This window comes from Lepisosteus platostomus, chromosome 12 (assembly GCF_059453375.1).
Source record: "Lepisosteus platostomus isolate fLepPlt1 chromosome 12, fLepPlt1.hap1, whole genome shotgun sequence".
Classification (NCBI taxonomy): domain Eukaryota; kingdom Metazoa; phylum Chordata; class Actinopteri; order Semionotiformes; family Lepisosteidae; genus Lepisosteus; species Lepisosteus platostomus.
This window is the reverse complement of record NC_142622.1, coordinates 22,639,240-22,658,650: the sequence shown is the minus strand read 5'-3', so window position 1 is coordinate 22,658,650 and position 19,411 is coordinate 22,639,240. Positions and strand designations below refer to the sequence as shown.

Sequence of the window (19,411 nt, the reverse complement as noted above, 5' to 3'; positions counted from 1 at the left end):
TATGGCAATAAAGTTCAAGTTCATCTGCATTCTGATGGGAGTAACTGGAAATTATGGGGATGGACAGAAAGAGGGAGAGAGCAGATGAGGAAAAAAAGAGAAGGTAAGGAAGCAGGACAACAGGAAATGGAAGAAATGACAGAGAGAAGTGAAGCGAAGGAGAGAAAAAATGAAGGGAAGCAGAGGAAGAGCATTGCCCGTCGCCCATGACCATACCTCCACCACGTCCCAGTGGTGCATGAAGTGCTCCAGCTCGGTGTGGTAAAGGCTGAGTGGGGACAGGGGAGAGGAGCCACACATGTCCTCTTCACTGCCTCCCTGCAGCACCGACAGCTCCTCCGCAGAGAAGCCTGCACAGAGAGGAGAGGCAGAACCACACAGTCTGAGACCCGGCAAGAGGGGGGGGGGGGAAAGTCCTGACTCGGGTACTGATTTGAAAAGGAGCACGTGGCTCGCACGTCACACACGGGGGAAGTTTCCAGCGTGCTCTACCTGTGAGAGTGGAGAAGAGGAAGCTGAAATAGTCCACGTCACTTAGGGCGGCCTCCTGCACCCCCAGCGTCCAGCCGCTCAGGGAGGACCTGGCAACAAAGCACAAACAGGGATGGAAGGAGAGGAAGACCTTCACAAGCGCGGCCGATGGCGTGGCCTCCTCATAAACAGGCCACGACTGCAACCCCCGCCTCCCGTAGGGGGGCCGGCCAAAAATCGGGCCGTCGCTGTTTCACGCACCCCTTCGGGGAAGATCTTGGCCCTCGTCGGGGGCCCCACCCGTGGTGACATCTCCCAGGAGAAAGCACAGAAATCAATGCGGCCCAGCAAGGCTTGATTGAATTAGGAGGCAGTCAATGGTAATTGGCTAATGATCAGCATGGACCCTGCGTGGCTGATCTATTTCAACAATAAAGGGTTGTCACTCCGCATAAACATGAGACGTCTCACTGCTATGATCCAAGAAATAAAACACACATGCAAAAACAGACTTACACATGTTCACCGGTCATTTCCCAGTTTCACCACAACACATCTGGTATTATGAACACCTGACAGCTCTACATGATGTACAAGACAAGCTACAAGATATAACCATGTCTGTGCTGTTTCGACCGTGGCGCTATATAGTATACATTCTATCTGCTGTCAAAGCAGTATATTTTAATTCTGAGAACCAATCTGTGCTGCATTTCTTGATTATCTATGCCTGAGCCACTCCCAGAAATCTATGATTGTGCCCATGCAGAACATCAATACGCTGCAAATTAAAGCTTAAATGGGTCTCAGATTCACACAAGCTGAAGTAGCTCATTTCATAATTTGGTTAACTGTGGTTAAAGAAAGCAAGTCGACTGAGTTTGAAGAAAACCTGCTAGGGTCAAAATAAGGTGTGTGAAGAAATCAACAAAATCAATTTGTGATTCGCTGAGCCTTACAAATGGGTCCAAACTATCGGCTTGTTGTTTCAAGCCCTGCTGTGCTCACCACCCAACGCATGGGATATAAAGAGCATGTCACCTCGAACAAGAAAGATGCGCTTTGCTCTTTATCAGCAATTTCACTTCTCATGAGGTTCATGATGGGAATGGGCAAGGCTTGAGAGCAACACTGGCCGTAAGGGTTCATTTCCTGTATTCCAGCTGTATTAGGCCAATCGAACTAGTCTCGGAAAAACAAGCACTTAGCCTTTTGTCTTTGTTTCTATTTATTTATGAGTGTATGGAAATATGGCAGACGTAATTCTGGGGTCCCTCAATATCCCAGTAACCAGGGCTCACTGCTCAGGAGTGAGTGCAGACTGAAGCCAGGCTTTCCGTGTGATCAGCACGCTCCAGTTTCTACACACCAGGAGCCCACAGTCCAGCTGTGTCACAAAGACATGCCTTCCTCCCCTCTTCAATCAGACTTCGCACACCGCAAGGCTTACTGGGACAGCTCACAGATTCTCATGCCATCCTGGGCTTCCGAACCCTCGAGAGGAAGGGGGTCAGGGAGCTAAACTCACAAAATAACATATTTGTTTCCAACAGAGATCATGCTCTACAAGTGGATTTACATAACGGCCCCGAGGACACGTGCAAATATGCTGATTCCCATTTTCGCCATTCTAGACCAAGTTTCCCAAAGGCTCCTTTGTCTCCTTAAAAATGATTGCATTCAGCTTCCAATCCTTCAGTTTTCATAACTGTACTCCAGTGACATCAGCAGGATCACCCGCGACAAGCCTGGTACTGCGTCATCCAGTTACACAAGGAAAGTAGGGACAGCCCAGAGACATGACGAACTGTCATCACACTCACCAGCACCCAGCCAGGAATGCAGAAGGCTGGATTCCCTATTTCTGCGCAATTTTAAAAACACACCAGGATTCCCAAACGTGAACGAGCTGAATTCTGAATTACATTCCGACAGCGATGCGCAATAGCAAAATTATGTCTATGAGCTAGAACAAAAGAATGCTTACAAAAGGAGGGGAGACCATTTGGGTCATCTACGCTATTTACTAGCTAGTAGCTAAATGATCTGAACCAATTTTTGAAAGAAGCCAGAGTATTGGCTTAAACAACATGGCTGGGTAGCCTGTTCCATACTCCCACTCCCCTTTGCGTAAAGAATGGCCTTCTGTTCACTTTCTTTTGGGTCAATCAGAAAAGCTGGGGCGAAAGGAGGTTGGTTATTGGTGGTGAAAAAAATCTTTATTTCCCACACATGTAATTAGGACTTTTTGAAACCTTCCTAGCCAGCTAACAGTACTGCATACTTGTTACAAAAATGCTGCGATTAAATCTGCTGGGCTGTATGGGTAACATGCACTGAACAGTGGTATTGTGTTATACAGGCCTCACATGGGTACCAGTTTACACATGATCTAGTCTACGACAGCACTTAAACATCCTTAGGCTTTCACTTGTTAACTGTAAATACATTCAACACTACCATTGTGCACTACTCACAAACAGGCTGCAGAAGAGCACACAGCTCTCTCAGACGCACTATATAGGAACATTTATTCAGTGAAATCCTGGGGTGTGATTCCATAACATGTTGCCTCAAAGAAGGAATTTATGTCCATTATCAATTGTACCAGATGGTCCGCGTGTAGGCTTGATATGTGCCTATAGTTATACAGGCAGACATATCCATTTTTCTGAGTATCCGTCCCAGGCCCTTTGACATCAAATGCTGACAATTTTGCCTCATCGATTCCAGAAGACGTGAGTCAAATGTCAGCCTCATACAGCAAATTAGATGTTGATTTTCTCTTAAGAGCAACAACTTTTGCCGTACCATGGCACAGCACACACGGAGTCCATTTCCTGATCAAATGAGTATCGGGATCTTAAATGCTTTGCGTGATCTGCAGCTTTATGCTGTCAGTGAATTATTTATTTAATTAGAATTATTTATGTATTACAGCTACAACCACATGGCTGGGCAGCTTACTCCACACTCCCACAACCCTAAGTGCAAAGAAGTGCCTCCTGTTCTGGTCTTTCCAGACACGTGCTTCCATGTAGTTTCCACTTGTGTCCCCTGATGTTTTACTGTTATTCTGACATCTGCTGGGGCCATCTCATGTTCAAGACTAAAATGGTTCAGTTCCTCCATCCTGTTAGCATAGGAGGTTCCCTTAAGCTAAAGAATGTATCTGTTTGCTTTTCTCTGGTCTGCTTCCAGAGCAGAATATATTTTCTATAAGGTGGTCTTACACACCAAAACTTACACACAATATTCTAACTATTCTAATTTAGGCTTATAGCGCAACGGTTCATTTTTGCATACTACAATAAAATATTTTTCCGCTGCAAAAGAGAAATCCCTGATCAAAGTAATGCATAATCGAGCACATAACACAGACACTGTGACAAACGCACTGCTTGCAGGACTGACAGTATCAATGTCCAAAAGCTCCTCGCTCCAGAACAACAGCTGGAGAGCACTGCATAGGAGGACACATCATAAATACTTGCATCCTTTTAAATAAGAAATGTCTGAATTCATACTATGATAGAAAAAAAACAATGTAATTGAGTAGATGTTTACAGTTGTATACACGTTCTTTGGTGGATACTTGAATATTCTTTTTCTACGGTATCCACTTTCTATTATAAAACTGTACATAATGAGTAGAAATAGTTATTCCTATTCTCCAGTATGATCAATGAGGAGGTCTAAAATAATTTGCTCAGGAGAGGTTATGCATTGATCTTGCTATCAATTTGTATTTTAGTTCTGAATAGCGCTGTATCAGACAGAAACCAACAACAAAAGAAATGAGCAGAGGTGAAGAATGCCTTGCATCTTTTCTGGTTTCTGCAGATTAATGAGCACCAAGTCTGGCATCGGTTCTTCAGTTTGTACATGCGAATTACCTTCGTCAGTGTCACTCCTGCCCCCTCCCTGGAAAGCCCCATCTGAGCAATCTCTGCATGCGTCTCTGACGCAAAGCACACCTTTCTGCTGCTGCCGGACTTGAACAACACAGCTGGCGGGGCACACAGCCCCTTTCCAGGCACTTATACAGGGTTATTTTGGCCACAGCGCCGTTGGCTGTGTGCAGCTTTAGAACCTCTTCCGAAAATGATGGAAACTGCCAGGAAAAAGCCTACAGACATCTAATTAGATGGGCTTTAAATACAACAGGAGAAGATTTAATTATCGTTACTAGGAACAGTCTCTTTTTATACAACTGCTCATCCCTTCCCAGCTGATAAAAAAATATCTATGAAAGACTAAATCAATTTTCTTTTTTTGTCTAAAAAGAGCTGCGCCCACTAGCAATTCTTCATTGTTTTTCTTCCGTTAAGTAACTGTTTTAATCAATGTTGTGCGATCTCTAGAGATTTCTTTCCTCTCGTTTGCCTACAGAATGTCTGTGGAAGCAGCTCATTTACTGCCTTAGTTGGACTTTAAAACGCATTTTGAAGCGATACAGATGTAAATGGCATTATCGCTTTTGAGCATAACAATCTTCAGGGTAATCCTAAAGCATACAAAACACTCGGGACATTTATATAGCGTGTTTAGCTCACAGCCATTACATTAAATCAACAATTTCCCAAAGAAATCAGATTAACAGTACATGCCGCTGGTCTTAGCCTTTAGCCAACAAAGCATCCTTGTAAACAACCAGAGAAAAAAACATGATCTACAAAGTGTTTAACAAGGGGCAGTGCAGCTCAACAGACTGAAAATCCAAATGTGACAGCAGCACACAAAACCATACAATGTTTTAATCTACGGTTCTCCCTCTTCAATGGAACTTTTTAAAACACAGTTCTGAAGACAATCTGAAAAATGGCAGCTTTTGTCAGTTGGTTTCTGTCACTCAGAAGAAGGTGTGCATCACCCCTCCACAGTCCTAACGTATGATTAGCTTACGATGTAGAACAACTGTTCACTCTGCATGCTCAGCTTGATGATTAATTATTTGTTCAATTAAACTTGTACCCAGTACAACAAGTGGAAATTCAGATTTACCACAGTGTTCTGTCACTCACCAACACTCTTGTGAATGAATACATCAGAGCACACAGGTCTGCTACAGAGCAAGAGAAGAGAAACACTGCCATCTAGTGTCTGGCTGTGGACACAACACTGGACAATATCTTGCATCCAGCTTAGAAATATATGGTTGCTCTTCACTGGACTGATTCCAGAGCAGCAGTGTATTACTGTAACTAGGTGATCAAAATCGTACATAATATTCAAAATGAGATCTTACAAGTACAGTGTACACTTTCAACAAAACATTCTTTGATATAACTCTGCACTTTCAGCGATACATCCTTCTTGCATCCTTTGATGATGCACAAATTAAAACCGTGGAACAAATTCCAGTGCTTATAGAAATGTCTTGAATTCAAGCATTTTTACAACAGGACTATATAACAGAATGACAATAGAAAGCCTGTATCAAGCTCAATGCCCAAGTGGTTTAGAGAGCATCAAAATAAGTAATCATGATTGCTCTTCAGTGTCTCTAGTAAAATGTTTATCGTATGTGCTAAAGAGAGCAGATCACAAGACCAAACCACACAACTTGGAGGGGCTGTAGTGGCTTCTGTAGGGGAAGAGTTTGAATATACCTCATGAGGAGTTTAAGAGCCTTTTAAAATGCACAAGAAGCACCTCCATGTGGTTATCAGAGCCTAAAGAGGATTTACAAAATACTGACTGCTAGTGTTCTGGTACACTATGGCTGCCGTCGCATCATCCAGGTGGGGCTGCATATTGGTGGTGGTGGAGGGGAGTCCCCATTAGCTGTAAAGCGCTTTGAGTGGAGTGTCCAGAAAAGTGCTATATAAGTGTAAGCAATTTATTATTGTTGTTGTTATTATTATTATTATTATTATTATTATTATTATAAGCTTCACCTCTATAAATTATTAATTACACGCTAATTTTTCTAGATTGAGTTCCTGGGTCTGAAGGCACTTTTTGAGGTACAGTGCTAAATATACACTTCTTTCGTCTTTTCTCTCGCTTCAGAATTCTGTCCACTAATACAATATTCTTCACTACTACCCCTTGGTCGCCATGATTCTGTGATTCCTTTTGCATTGTAAACATACGTCTAAATCGCATTCCAATTACATAATTGACACGCATCTTAAAACATAAAACCCTGAAAGGGTCATTCCCAATAGCTCAGCAGCTTAACACCTTTGTAAAGTATTACATAAAAAAGTTTAGGAGTGCCTTTATGGAGTTTTCTTATGAACACAGGAGACATCTAGGAATTAGCATTGCTTGAGATTGGCAAGGGTGAACACCAGGGTGTGATTACCCTACACACTTGCTGAACATATGTGCCCTTCACACACAATAGAGTGGAGAATTCTTGAACCACACAAATGTTTTGTTGTGTTTTTGGTTTTAAAGAACCCTATTGAGGATAGCCATGCGTCTGCATCAGAACCTCTGCTCTTTCGTAAAATGCACGTCAAGGGGGCCGGTTTGAAAAAGCCACAGAGACTCATAAGGTTTGAGATGAAAAGAAAATAATTGACCAAAAGCTTGGGGGGGAATAAAAAGGAGGAGCTCTGGGGTGCATTGCTCATGAAACCACATGGGCGCAGAGAACAGCATGGGGAACACGTAATCGGTTCCACAACCCCACTGCTCTCCATAAAATGAGTGAGGGGCCTGGGGCTAATGACACAGCCCAGGACAGCATCACAGCAGCCAGGAGCCTGCTCCCCCAGTGACAATCACACACTGCTGCTTCACTGAACTAGGCTGTCGGCACCCCTTCACACAAGCCCCAGATCTAAAACCACTGCACTGATTATCTCAGACCTAGCCTACATTATGGGGCTTGTATCCTGTCAATCACCCCTGATGAGTGCACAAACATCCCCAGATCAGGAACCCTGGCACTGTGTTCTGTCTTGCCCCAGAGGACTGATCAAAATCTAAGTTGAGGATTTAAAAACTACGAGCATGAAGGCCAGTTAGAGTTGCCTGATTTCACTGCAGTGCTCCATGAGTGTCAGCCTTGTTGCTGTCTGTTTTTGACACAACAACTAAATCAAGTCGCAGCTTAGTGCTTAAACATTTTAACAAGAAGGATCTGTGCGTTCCCTGCCATCTCTAACTACAGGGCTCTCATTGTGTGAGACTGTTTGATCCAATTTATACTAAAGAATATCCAGTTCACGTCTCCACTCTGCAGTCAACAAAGACGAGCCTCTTTGTAAATCCCACAGAGAGCCAAACATCTCCAATAGCTAAATTAGTTCATTTCATATTTCTAAGAAGTCAAGTACTGATGATGACAATAAACATTCATTTTGCCGTTCAACAGCTACCTTAAGACGTGTAAAATTGCCCACAAGGAGTGGAAAAGCAAAAACAAAAAAATAAAACTGCAATGAAAAAGAAATGGAAGAGACAGCTTGCTGTACTCACTATCTATCATGATCCACAGACCCTGTGGATCTAAAAAGGCAGACATCGCCCTTCACAGAGCTCTCGAGCCTTCCTACTGAAAGTCCTCTCATCACAAACAGCAAATTCTATCGCATCAAGATGCAACCCTGTAGATACATGCACATTGTAAATCCTCTTAACATTCTTACTGTCTTTTAACAGTCAATTTTATGGCTAAATATCCTTTGACTTTGTTCTTTATGAAGGTAAGAGAAGCACGGCCACTGCTACGTTTGTGATGCAGTACAACGCAGTCATGTGAAATGGACCAAGGGCCCAGTCAGACGAGCTGCAGTGTGAAACGGACCAAGGGCCCAGTCAGACGAGCTGCAGTGTGAAACGGACCAAGGGCCCAGTCAGACGAGCCGCAGTGTGAAACGGACCAAGGGCCCAGTCAGACGAGCCGCAGTGTGAAACGGACCAAGGGCCCAGTCAGACGAGCCGCAGTGTGAAACGGACCAAGGGCCCAGTCAGACGAGCCGCAGTGTGAAACGGACCAAGGGCCCAGTCAGACGGGCGGCCGTGCGAAACGGACTAAGGGACAGGTCAGAGGAGGTGTAAAGCCAGGGAAGACAAGGTTACCTCATGTGCACAATACGGATGAGAGCAGCAGCCAGGCTGGCGGACACTCTCCCCGCGGTGCAGCAGCGGCTCAGACAGGACAGCAGGTCAGGCGGCAGGCTGGGCAGGAAGTACACCAGCTGGACCAGGCGGTGCTGGGAGTCCTGCGGCAGCAGAACCACACTGCCCTCCTCTGGGTCTGCAGAGAAATGACAACAGTTTCACAGCACTGACACCGCAATGCAAGGGCATTCGCGTGATATCCAGCATCTACAGCAGCCCAAGCGTGTTCGAATAGGAACAGAGCCTCAATACATCTCCAGATTTTATCACAAATGTTCTGTATGAAAAATGCAGAGTTCCGCAAAAAAAATCTGAGTAGAATTATCTAAAATAAGCACTCACTTTATCAGGAAAGGCTATCAATAATGGCCGAAAGACCATTGTCAGGTATTACAAAGTATATAAATGAACGCAAAAGTACCATTAAGGTACAGCATTCAAACTTACAGTACACTATGTTTTTATCACACGTAATAAGATAAGAAAACATAGATACAAGACAAGGTCATTTGGCCCTTTGTACTAGTTTGATTAGTACATTAGCAGGTTAGTAGTCAAATTAATGTAAAATATCTTCTAGCTACTTCTCTTCAGCCTGGGTTTCAAATACCCAACTTGGCATGAAGACGCCTTTCCTATATTCAGTCTGGAATTAATCCCCCATGTGCTCTTTTTTTCTACCGAGCATGAAATTGTGAAATATCACATCCAGACACTTTGAGATGTTATATACCAGCTGGAAGAAATCTCCTCTCAATCTAATATCTCCTACAGTGATAAGAATGTAAACCTTTAATCCATCTGTATCAGACAATCTCCAGAAACCATTCTTGTTGCCCTTCTTTGAACTCTAAAGCTGTTACACCTTTTATGTGATAGAAAATACTATATTTTAACATACATTTCAGTCCTCCAGTACTTAGAGGCCATTACAGCTTTTTCTAAAGCCACTTATTAAACAATCATCCCTTTGTAGTGCCTTAATCATCTCAGGTAATCCTTTAATTACTACAACATACAACATTAGCAAATAGCTTTAAATAATGTACAGTATATGAAGCATTCTTTTAATTCAACAGTATCACAAGCAATGCAGCAATAAGTTATTAAATAACACCACGGTGGTTAACACAGCTGCCTTGCAGTGCTGGGGCCCTGGGTTCAATTACTGGGGTGCTATCTGTGTGGAGTTTGTATGTTCTCCCCCGGTTTGTATGAGTTTCATCCGGGTGCTCCGGTTTCCTCCCACAGCCAAAAGGCATGCTGGTTGGTTAACTGGGTTCTGCAAAATTGGCCCCTGTGTGAGTGTACGTGTGTTTGTACCTTTGTGTCCTCTGCAATAAGCTGGTGTCCCGTCGAAGGTGTATCCTGCCTTGTGCTCATTGTTTGCCAGGAAAATCAGTATTGAAAGCGAAGGTTTTCTTTCCCTTGTTATTTTTTTACAGAAGACTCTCTCACTAGACTACTCAAAATAATTTCGAGCAGACAGGGGTTGACCACTGATTTAAGACAGACTGTGTGACAAGACACTGTGCATGCTTGACACTTAAACCTTATTAGGTGGCTCTAAACCAGATCTAAGGTGCCTACATACCGATTGATTAGTTCAGTTCACTTATAACCCCTTATGCTCTGTAAATTTAAGAAATAAAGTTAGATTATATAGTTCCAGGGATGAAACGCTGCAAGCTGAAATACTTGCTTTCTAAGACAGGAAGTGTATCCAAACTATTCTGAAGGTGGTTGCAGCCATTACGCCCAGTACATAAGCATACAAGCTTGGAGCCGGAAGTTGGATTGCTTTCCAAAAATAGCCTCAGAAACATGGAGCAGCTGGACAACAGCCCAGCAGGAGAGACCAGGAATCCCTGCATACCAATCTATAAGCCAGCACACACACACTGGGCAGAAGGCTCCCTTCTTCGAAATGAAAAGGCCTCTGTAAGACCACACACAACCTAAGGCAAAAAGCTGAGGCAGACCTCTCCTCAGCCCGCCTACACTCTTTCCAGCCCCATCTGTATTGATCAGAGACAAATGACCCCTCTTGCGCACTTGCTGATGTCACGGCCAAGCAGACAAACGGTGTCTTGTGATGAGCGAAGCACAAGATTTCAAACGCACTCTTATATCACAGTCTCCTTTGTTCTTTTTTTTTTCTACATCTCCTCTGCTCCACCTCCTTCCCTGTGCGTCCAGGCCGCGTGTTCCAGTGGAGGAGCGCCTGAACTGGGACAGTTGCATAAATAGGGGGAGACATGCAAACCCAGAGGGGTCGGGATGGAGAGATTCATCCAGGACATGATCCCCATCAGATTTGGTTTTTTGGGGGTGGTTCTGCCCCTCTGCCACCCCAGCACCCACACACAACGCCTCACTTGCCCCTTCTCTCCGTCTCTTACAAGAAAAGAAAGAAAAGAGCAGCACCTGCCAGGCAGTCTGGTTCTTAAACCGCCTTACTGACACATTTCAGAGAAACCCAAAAGGCCACTGCTAATGCTTCATCACTCTAAGCGCACTTAACATTATTTCCCAGTGTGCTTTTTTCCCACCCCATTCTTCGCTTCACTGTCAGGTGATTTATGAATAGGAATAAAACTGCAGCTTTTTCTCTGAACCAAAAATTCTGCTCATGCTGTAAACCTGTTCATGACTCGGGTCCCAAAAGCCTTTTGATTCTTACAGCCAACTGGAGCTCAGAAATGAAAATCTGTGAGAAGGATGACAACCCCCCATTGACAGAACACCCTGCTGGGTTATAAATAGATCCCTTCCCCCAGCTTCATACATGTAGGCAGGTAGCATCGTAACTCTCATCCTTAGGGCTAGGATATCATGCTAGCAATTAGATTTGTATATACCTATAAATAAGTAGTTCAGGTGGGTAGCTGCGTCAGCATGTGTAGGCTGCAAAGGAACAAGTAATAGGTTTATTCACACCTGAAGAAGGCTCCACGGCCGAAACGTTGTTTTCTTCTTCTTTTTTTCTGCATGGAATAAACCTATTACTTGTTCCTTTGCTATCTATAAATAAACCACATTTTAAAGTCCTGACGTGTTCTTGTATGATGTCCTGATGTGTTTTTGTTATGTATACTCTCATGTATGTATACTCAAATTTAAATTTTGCCCATTTTCCATAAGCACATATCTCAGGTGTTGTTTTTCCAAGGCCATCTTATACTATATAAACATCAGCTACACCAGACAGGTTTAAGGAAGACATTATTTAAAACCTTGTTAAACTTAAAATGCGGAACAAAGTCATTTTTAGCAAGTGGACTCTTGCTTGCACACCTGCTGGCCAAGATACTAGCCCACAGTCAGATTAATAGGTGACGCATGGCTGGTTAGATGCTCACTGTCCAGGCCACAGCAATTCTCCGCCATCCAATCAGAACCTGGTAGAAAGTGCACTTGAAACCCAGACACCATCCACCATGACATAACCTCAACATCCCACCCCGACAAAACAGGCTGCGATTATCTCAGTCTTGTTTAGTACATGCTTCGCTGCGTTCAAGCTGTTTTCGCTGCTCACTGTGAGGATTCCCAATATTTGGAGCAAAGAGCTTATATGTTAAGAGCAGTACATCTCACGGCAACAGACCCACTGCACTGACTCACTGATACTTACTTCATTAAACAGAAAATCTGAAAAGGTCAAGAATGGTACAGCCATAATACTGTTGTAAGTAACACAGGAAGGGCGCTGATTTCTGACACTATTGCATTATTTCTTCATTTGTTGACTGACAAGGAGAGAAGGGTTTGTTAAGGTATGGCTGTTTACCCCTGCAAAATGAGCTCACATGCTGTTTGTGTTTGTAAGCGCTGTTCACTCGCTACATCCAAGGACACCTTGTAAGCCAGAAAGAATAAAAAGGAGCTACAGGGAAAGGTGTGAATCTAGCTCCTGAACTGCGATAGAACAGATGAGATGATCTGCCACTGAGTGGAGCCTCAAGCACAGCATCTGACTTAGCTGCTACAGCAGAAATGATCGAACTGCCTCAAACCTATTATTTCATGTCAATCAGACGGTAACTTATAAAATAAGGCATCCGTAGCTTTTAACTCAATGTAGTTCAATCTGTTCAATCTTTAGATCAAACACTACACTTAGTCAGTTCTCTTAGTATTAAAATAAAAGTCCAGACTGAGCTGCTGAATTCTTATTTAACTGACTAAAAGAGTATGTGATGTTCTCAAACAGCTGGGCATCAGAATTGACATTGTGTTGGTGTTTCAAATATTCTTACATCAGAGACACCATTCTATACTCTGTGTTTAAATACACTGTGTCCTTGTTCCAAACACTGCATTTATGGTAACACAAATTTTTGATTTGGGCCGTGCCTGTTTTATAAAATACACTCATTCTTGCATGTGCTTTAGAGCTGAGGAATAAGAGAGCAGGGCGTGTCTCTCTGCGCTCTCTGGGTGGCCATCCCAGACTTGTTTCAAAACTACGCAGAACTGTATACCTATACCTCCAACAGAAAAAAAATTTTCAAATTAAAGTACAAAATGTAATCTGCACCAAAGGCCTTAGGGGACTAACTACAAATCCATCCATTTTCTAACTGTTTCATCCAATTCGGGGTCACAGGGTCTCTGAGCCTATCCTGGCAAGAAACACGTGCAAGGCAGGTTAGACCCTGGACAGGACGCCAGTCCATCGCAGGGCAAGAACAAACACAGTCACGCACACACTCACACCGGGGCCAGTTTTCCCAGAAAACAATTAAACTACCAGTATGTTTGTGGACTGTGGGAGGAAACTACGACACCCGGAGAAAAGCCACACGAGTATCACTCAGATAGCGCCCCAGGTCTGGAATCGAACTCGGGGCCCCAGCGTTTGCGAGACAACAATGCTAAACCTTGCACCACCATGCCACCCTCTAACTACATCTCAGTTAAAGAAGAGACTGTTATTCCTAAAGCTTGCGTAGGTAAAACAGGTAGCCTGCGACTAAACGCTGAAGCAGGCAGCGAGTGGTAAAAAGCTGTCCAAGGACGAGGTGACCAATAGTCCGCCACATTCCCCCCGCCCAGCCCTGCTCTCACCGTACAGCCTGCAGGCGTGTGTCTGGAGGCTGTGCAGCAGCTCTCGGTTGCGTCGAGCAGCTGCAGCCTGCACAGTGTGGAGGAGCTGGGCAGACAGGTGGGGGTTCCTGAAGCCCAGCTGTGCCAGCTGCAAGGGCAGGGCGGCCAGCCAGCGAGACAGCACTTTGCTCCTGAGAAAGAGAGAGATAAGACAATGAATAATAATAATAATAATAATAATTAATAATTGCTTCCACTCAAAGCGCTTTACAGGTAACGGGGACTCCCCTCCATCACCACCAGTGTGCAGCCCCACCTGGATGATGTGACGGCAGCCATAGTGCTCCAGTACACTAACCACACACCAGCTATCAGTGGGGAGGAGAGCAGAGTAATGAAGCCAATTCATAGATGGGGATTATTAGGAGGCCATGACTGGTAAGGGCAAGTGGGAAATTTGATTTTTAATGACCAGAGAGTCAGGACCTCAGTTTTACATCTCATCCGAAGGATGGCGCCTGTTTACAGTATTGTGTCGCCGTCACTATACTGGGGTATTAAGACCCACACAGGCTGCAGGGTGAGCGCCCCCTTCTGGCCCCACTAACACCTCTTCCAGCAGCAACTTTAGTTTTTCCCAGGAAGTCTCCCATCCAGGTACTGACCAGGCTCAGCTTCAGTGGGCTGCCAGCTGTGAACTGCAGAGATATATGGCTGCCGGCAAGCTGATTTGGACACGCAGATCCCCTCTACGAGCAGCTCGGGAAAGAAGAGAGGAGAGCGGAGGTGTACCTGGAGACCTGGGGGCTGACCTCGTGCTCCTGCAGGTAGAGGCGGCTGAAGAAGCGCAGCAGCAGGACTCTGACGGGCAGCGTCAGGTTCCTCTGCTGGTACTGCGCACTGACAGCCTGCAGCAGCTCCTCCGTCACACCTGCTCAACAGAAAGGGATTGCCAATAGTCGATCAGCTCACCTCGAAATCACAAGACATGGAAACAGAGCTGACAACAACACAGTGCTACAGTCATGGCAGGGTGGCGTAGTAGTATGGAGTAGCTAACTGTCTGTTATTAATCTTATGGTACTGGAGGGGTTCTGATGGATGTTGTTGATTGCTGTTCTGTAATATGGTATTGTACTGTTCCTGTACTGTATTATAGTCATATTTATGAGCATGTGAGGTGCAAGACAAATTCCCTTAAGGGCGGTAAAAGTTAATTCAATTCTTTATTCTTAAATAGTTATTCTATTTGGAGATCTAGACTCCTGGTCAGAGGGATTGTGGGTTCAAATCCCAGAAGGGGACACTGCCTCAAGGGTACTTCATCTAGATGACTCCAGAAATTCAGCGACTGTATAGTAAACAGATAGCTGTAACCACTGTAGGAAGCGTTGGATAGAAGAGCTGGCCAAAAGAAATAAAAGGTTGATAAAAACTACCAGTAGGACAGGTCCTAGGTTTCAGTGTCGAGTCACAGAGCATGTACTACACTGCAATAAGAGCAAAGTAAAAACAACTGATGTGGAGGCGTCACCAATCAAACGGATAAAAACGATGTGAAGAACCCAGTAGCTGCTTGGCTCGGCGATCCAGATCACAAAGTTGGATTATTTTCACCCACCTTTGTTCCTCTGCGTCAGCACCAGCTTCCACACCACTTCCAGCAGGTTGGCCAGGTGCCGGGCACCCAGCCGGACGCCACTCGTCAGGCTCTCCCTCACAAACGCCCTGACTGGCCCCAGCCAGTCCGCATCCTGGCGGCCGTCTGCGCTGGACGTCAGGTTCGCCATGACCTGGCACAGCGTCAGATTCAGGGCCAGCGGGTCCACACCAGCGTCTCCCGCCGCCGCCGCCGCCGCCTGCTGCTTAATCCTGCACCGCAAGCACATCACAAAGCATGTAAACGCATCCACAGCAGAAACCTCTATTTCAGGTAATACTGGATACAGCTGTATGCCACCTCGCACGACAGAAGATATTCACCAATCCTTTGAATAGCAAGGTCCTCATAAATATAAAAAAAATCTCCATCCATTTTTAATAATGACTTTACCCTCAGAGAGTCACGTTAAGCCTGAGCCTACCCTGACCAGCACAGGGTTCGAGGTGGGATATAGATGTGATACAGCAATATTATACAGCTGATGACGCCGATCACAAATTGCGTCAACTGCTGAAAAGAGCTGAAGAAGCAGTAGATCTTATCCATCAACTTATTGTCATGAAATGTAGATATCTGTCAAAGAAGGTAAAGAAAACAAAAGTGGGAAGAACAATACCGAGAATCCGTTTTAAGTGGGGTCAAAACCAACGCGTTTCAAAACACTGAGGAGCCTGCAGCGCATAAGAAAAAACCTGACATGGATCCAACTGCTACGGAATGGGAATCTTCTGTCCATCACAGAAACGCACACACAAAGGGTGCACCGTTTCAATTCTGAAAAGAAACCTCCAAAGTACAGGCTCGTACCTCTTGCTCTCTCCTTTCTTTTTGTGCTTAGCCACCTCCACCTGGGCGTAAGGGAAGTTCTTCATGAAGTGCTGTCTGAAGTCACTGAGGTAGGTGCTGCGGAACCAGGCGTCCTAAGACAGCATAGGGTGACAAGAGTGAGCAGCGTCTCGAACGGCAGCCGAAACATGCAGGGCCTCATGCCAAACTCAGATACGGGTGCGCAAGACACATCCGGGGCTGCCCTTATACCCCAGGAAGTTCTCCAAGGAAAAGTGCACTAAGAAAAATTACAAACTTTAGTAAATAGCACACATTCATTAAAAATAACATTTGATTAAAGCAATAAAGTATTCTTCTTATTACAGCACTACTCATAAATAAGTCATTTGGACTGAACATTGTGCATGAATGACAAGGACATGGGGGAATGGTCAAATATATGCACAAAATTTAAAACATAAGTTGCCTGTTGCACTGAGGCACTTCATACATGGATACTTTAATTAAAATATATTTTAATGTCTATTTTTAGAAATACTCCCCATAGGCCAGACAAAATTAAGGAACAGGTAGGAAATAGCATTTTAGAGGCTCTGCTGGTGTGAAAGGGCTCTTACCAGCTCGGCCTGGTCGTGGCGCTGTGGAGCCAGGCAGCGCAGCAGCTGGAGGATGTTCAGGACCTGGTACATAAGCGACATGGCCTCGGGGTGCAGCAGGTGTGCGTTCTCAGAGCTGCCCTGCTCACTCGTTGAGGCCTCTACCCACACCTCCAGCAGAAGGGGCACTAGCGTTGACGCAAAGCCTTTCACCGTCTCAACTGAAGTCAGGCCTTCTTCCAACCCGGTCCCAGGCTCTGTGTCGGGCCTTGAGTACAAACAACACAGAGCTTCCCACTGAGGCATAAGACCAGACCCATATCATAATAAAACCTATGGCAAAGTCATTCTTTGCACAACTGCCAAGTTACATTAGTTTAATTAATAAAAAAAAGTCTACAGCTGCACTCTTTGAATTTACTTAATAAAGTCCAAGAATGTTTCCATAAAAGGTACAATGAATAAATTCTCTATTACACAGCTTTTCAACATTGATTGTACAAATACAGAATGATTTTGACATCACTGTACATTCACAATCTCTAACTAAAGTAGGAAAGGGAAGAAAACTGTGAGACAGGGAAAATATTTTTTAAAACAAAATTCACTGAGTAAATATACATCACTTAAGGAACTGACTGATTCAAAAGCCATTTTGCTTTTTGCTAAACCAGTAAAATTTAAGTAAAAAAGTGAATAATCTGCTGGCAAAAAATAAGAAATAATTTTCAGTATTTAAACACAAAGAGCATATTTATTCCTAAAAAGGCCTGGCTTTACTAGGCTTTGCTCGCACCACCCATTAGATCGTGCTTTGAAACCAGAAGGGATTAAGAAGTGAACGCTCTTTCAGGTAAAATAAAAGGGTCGCTGAGACGCTACGCTCTCTGTCTTGATTTAATGGAGGTCAGGCTGGGAGGGGAGGCCTGCGCTCCACGTGATGATGAGGTGTGTGCAGTAAGGTGACTGGGCGGGGTTACCTGAGCCGGAAGGCAGAGCACACAGAGGCACGAGCCCCCGCGTTCTCATACACCTGCACACCCCCCTTCCCGAAGCTGTGCTCCTCCCACGTCAGCTCCACCGGTGTGATCTTCCCACAGCTGCCCTCCCTCTCTCCCACGTCCAGGACATCCCGAGACCCAGCCCCCTCCTCCGCAGGCCGCTCCTCCACCACTGCCTGCAGGAAGCGCCCGAGCCTGGAGAGACACACACACCACGCTGAGCAACAGGCCCCTGGAGAGACACGCACACCACGCTGAGCACCAGGCCCGAGCCTGGAGAGACACGCACTCCACGCTGAGCACCAGGCCTCTGGAGAGACACGCACACCACGCTGAGCACCAGGCCCCTGGAGAGACACGCACACCACGCTGAGCACCAGGCCTCTGGAGAGACACGCACACCACGCTGAGCACCAGGCCCCTGGAGAGACACGCACACCACACTGAGCACCAGGCCCCTGGAGAGACACGCACACCACACTGAGCACCAGGCCTCTGGAGAGACACGCACACCACGCTGAGCACCAGGCCTCTGGAGAGACACGCACAACACGCTAAACACCAGGCCCCTGGAGAGACACGCACACCACACTGAGCACCAGGCCCCTGGAGAGACACGCACACCACACTGAGCACCAGGCCCCTGGAGAGACACGCACACCACGCTGAGCACCAGGCCCCTGGAGAGACACGCACACCACGCTGAGCACCAGGCCCCTGGAGAGACACGCACACCACGCTGAGCACCAGGCCCCTGGAGAGACACGCACACCACACTGAGCACCAGGCCCCTGGAGAGACACGCACACCATGCTGAGCACCAGGCCCCTGGAGAGACACGCACACCATGCTGAGCACCAGGCCCCTGGAGAGACACGCACACCACGCTGAGCACCAGGCCCCTGGAGACACACGCACACCACGCTGAGCACCAGGCCCCTGGAGAGACATGCACACCACGCTGAGCACCAGGCCCCTGGAGAGACATGCACACCACGCTGAGCACCAGGCCCCTGGAGAAACATGCACACCACGCTGAGCACCAGGCCCCTGGAGAGACACGCACACCATGCTGAGCACCAGGCCCGAGCCTGGAGAGACACGCACACCACGCTGAGCACCAGGCCCCTGGAGAGACATGCACACCACGCTGAGCACCAGGCCCGAGCCTGGAGAGACACACACACCACGCTGAGCGCCAGGCCCGAAAAGTACAAATCAAGTACAGGCAAGTACAAATCGAGCCATTCTTACTAACTTTCTTATTTGGAAACACACAACGCAGATACCAGTACAGTTCTGTCTCATCACCTGAAAATACACTCACAGCCTGGTAACACAGGGCAGCTCTACGCATTCCTGTTGGGGTTAGTTTTGCCTTTTAAAAGATTACCTTTACCTTTTTACCTTTTAAAAGATTAAATACAATTTAAAATGCATATCTTCTGATGCATGTTTCTTTCTGAATTGTAAATATATGCACGCCTCACTGGTCAAATTTAGCTATGAGGCACTAATGCCCAGCTGTACTTTAACTTATATAGGCAAAGTGCTTTCCAAACAGAAGACTGCTTTCTAGCAGTATAAAATGCTTGGAGCTAATTAGTAGTCATACTTCCATAAGTTATAAAGTATCTTGCTCTTAAAAACACATTACCCCGAAAATGTTTCCGTGACACCAGGCTAAAATCATTAGTTGAAAATTTAGAGATACTGGCAACAGTATTACTGGCAATAGTGCATCAGGAATGCCCCAG

At 45.6% G+C, this 19,411-nt stretch overlaps 1 protein-coding gene across 2 annotated transcripts in view; it reads right to left on the bottom strand.

Annotated features, from left to right (window-relative positions):
- Window positions 1-19,411, bottom strand: part of tex10 (testis expressed 10) — a 38,932-nt gene that overhangs the window by 16,033 nt on the left and 3,488 nt on the right. The window contains exons 4-12 of one of the 2 annotated variants that reach the window (XM_088601416.1): window positions 17,634-17,849; window positions 16,675-16,921; window positions 16,066-16,188; window positions 15,227-15,464; window positions 14,398-14,536; window positions 13,627-13,796; window positions 8,512-8,689; window positions 493-581; window positions 217-350 (exon numbers count right to left, since the gene is read on the bottom strand). In XM_088601416.1, the coding sequence (XP_088457542.1) occupies window positions 217-350; window positions 493-581; window positions 8,512-8,689; window positions 13,627-13,796; window positions 14,398-14,536; window positions 15,227-15,464; window positions 16,066-16,188; window positions 16,675-16,921; window positions 17,634-17,849 (1,534 nt within the window). Of the gene's footprint in view, window positions 1-216; window positions 351-492; window positions 582-8,511; window positions 8,690-13,626; window positions 13,797-14,397; window positions 14,537-15,226; window positions 15,478-16,065; window positions 16,189-16,674; window positions 16,922-17,633; window positions 17,850-19,411 lie in introns of both variants that reach the window. The other variant, XM_088601415.1, reaches the window with a different exon arrangement.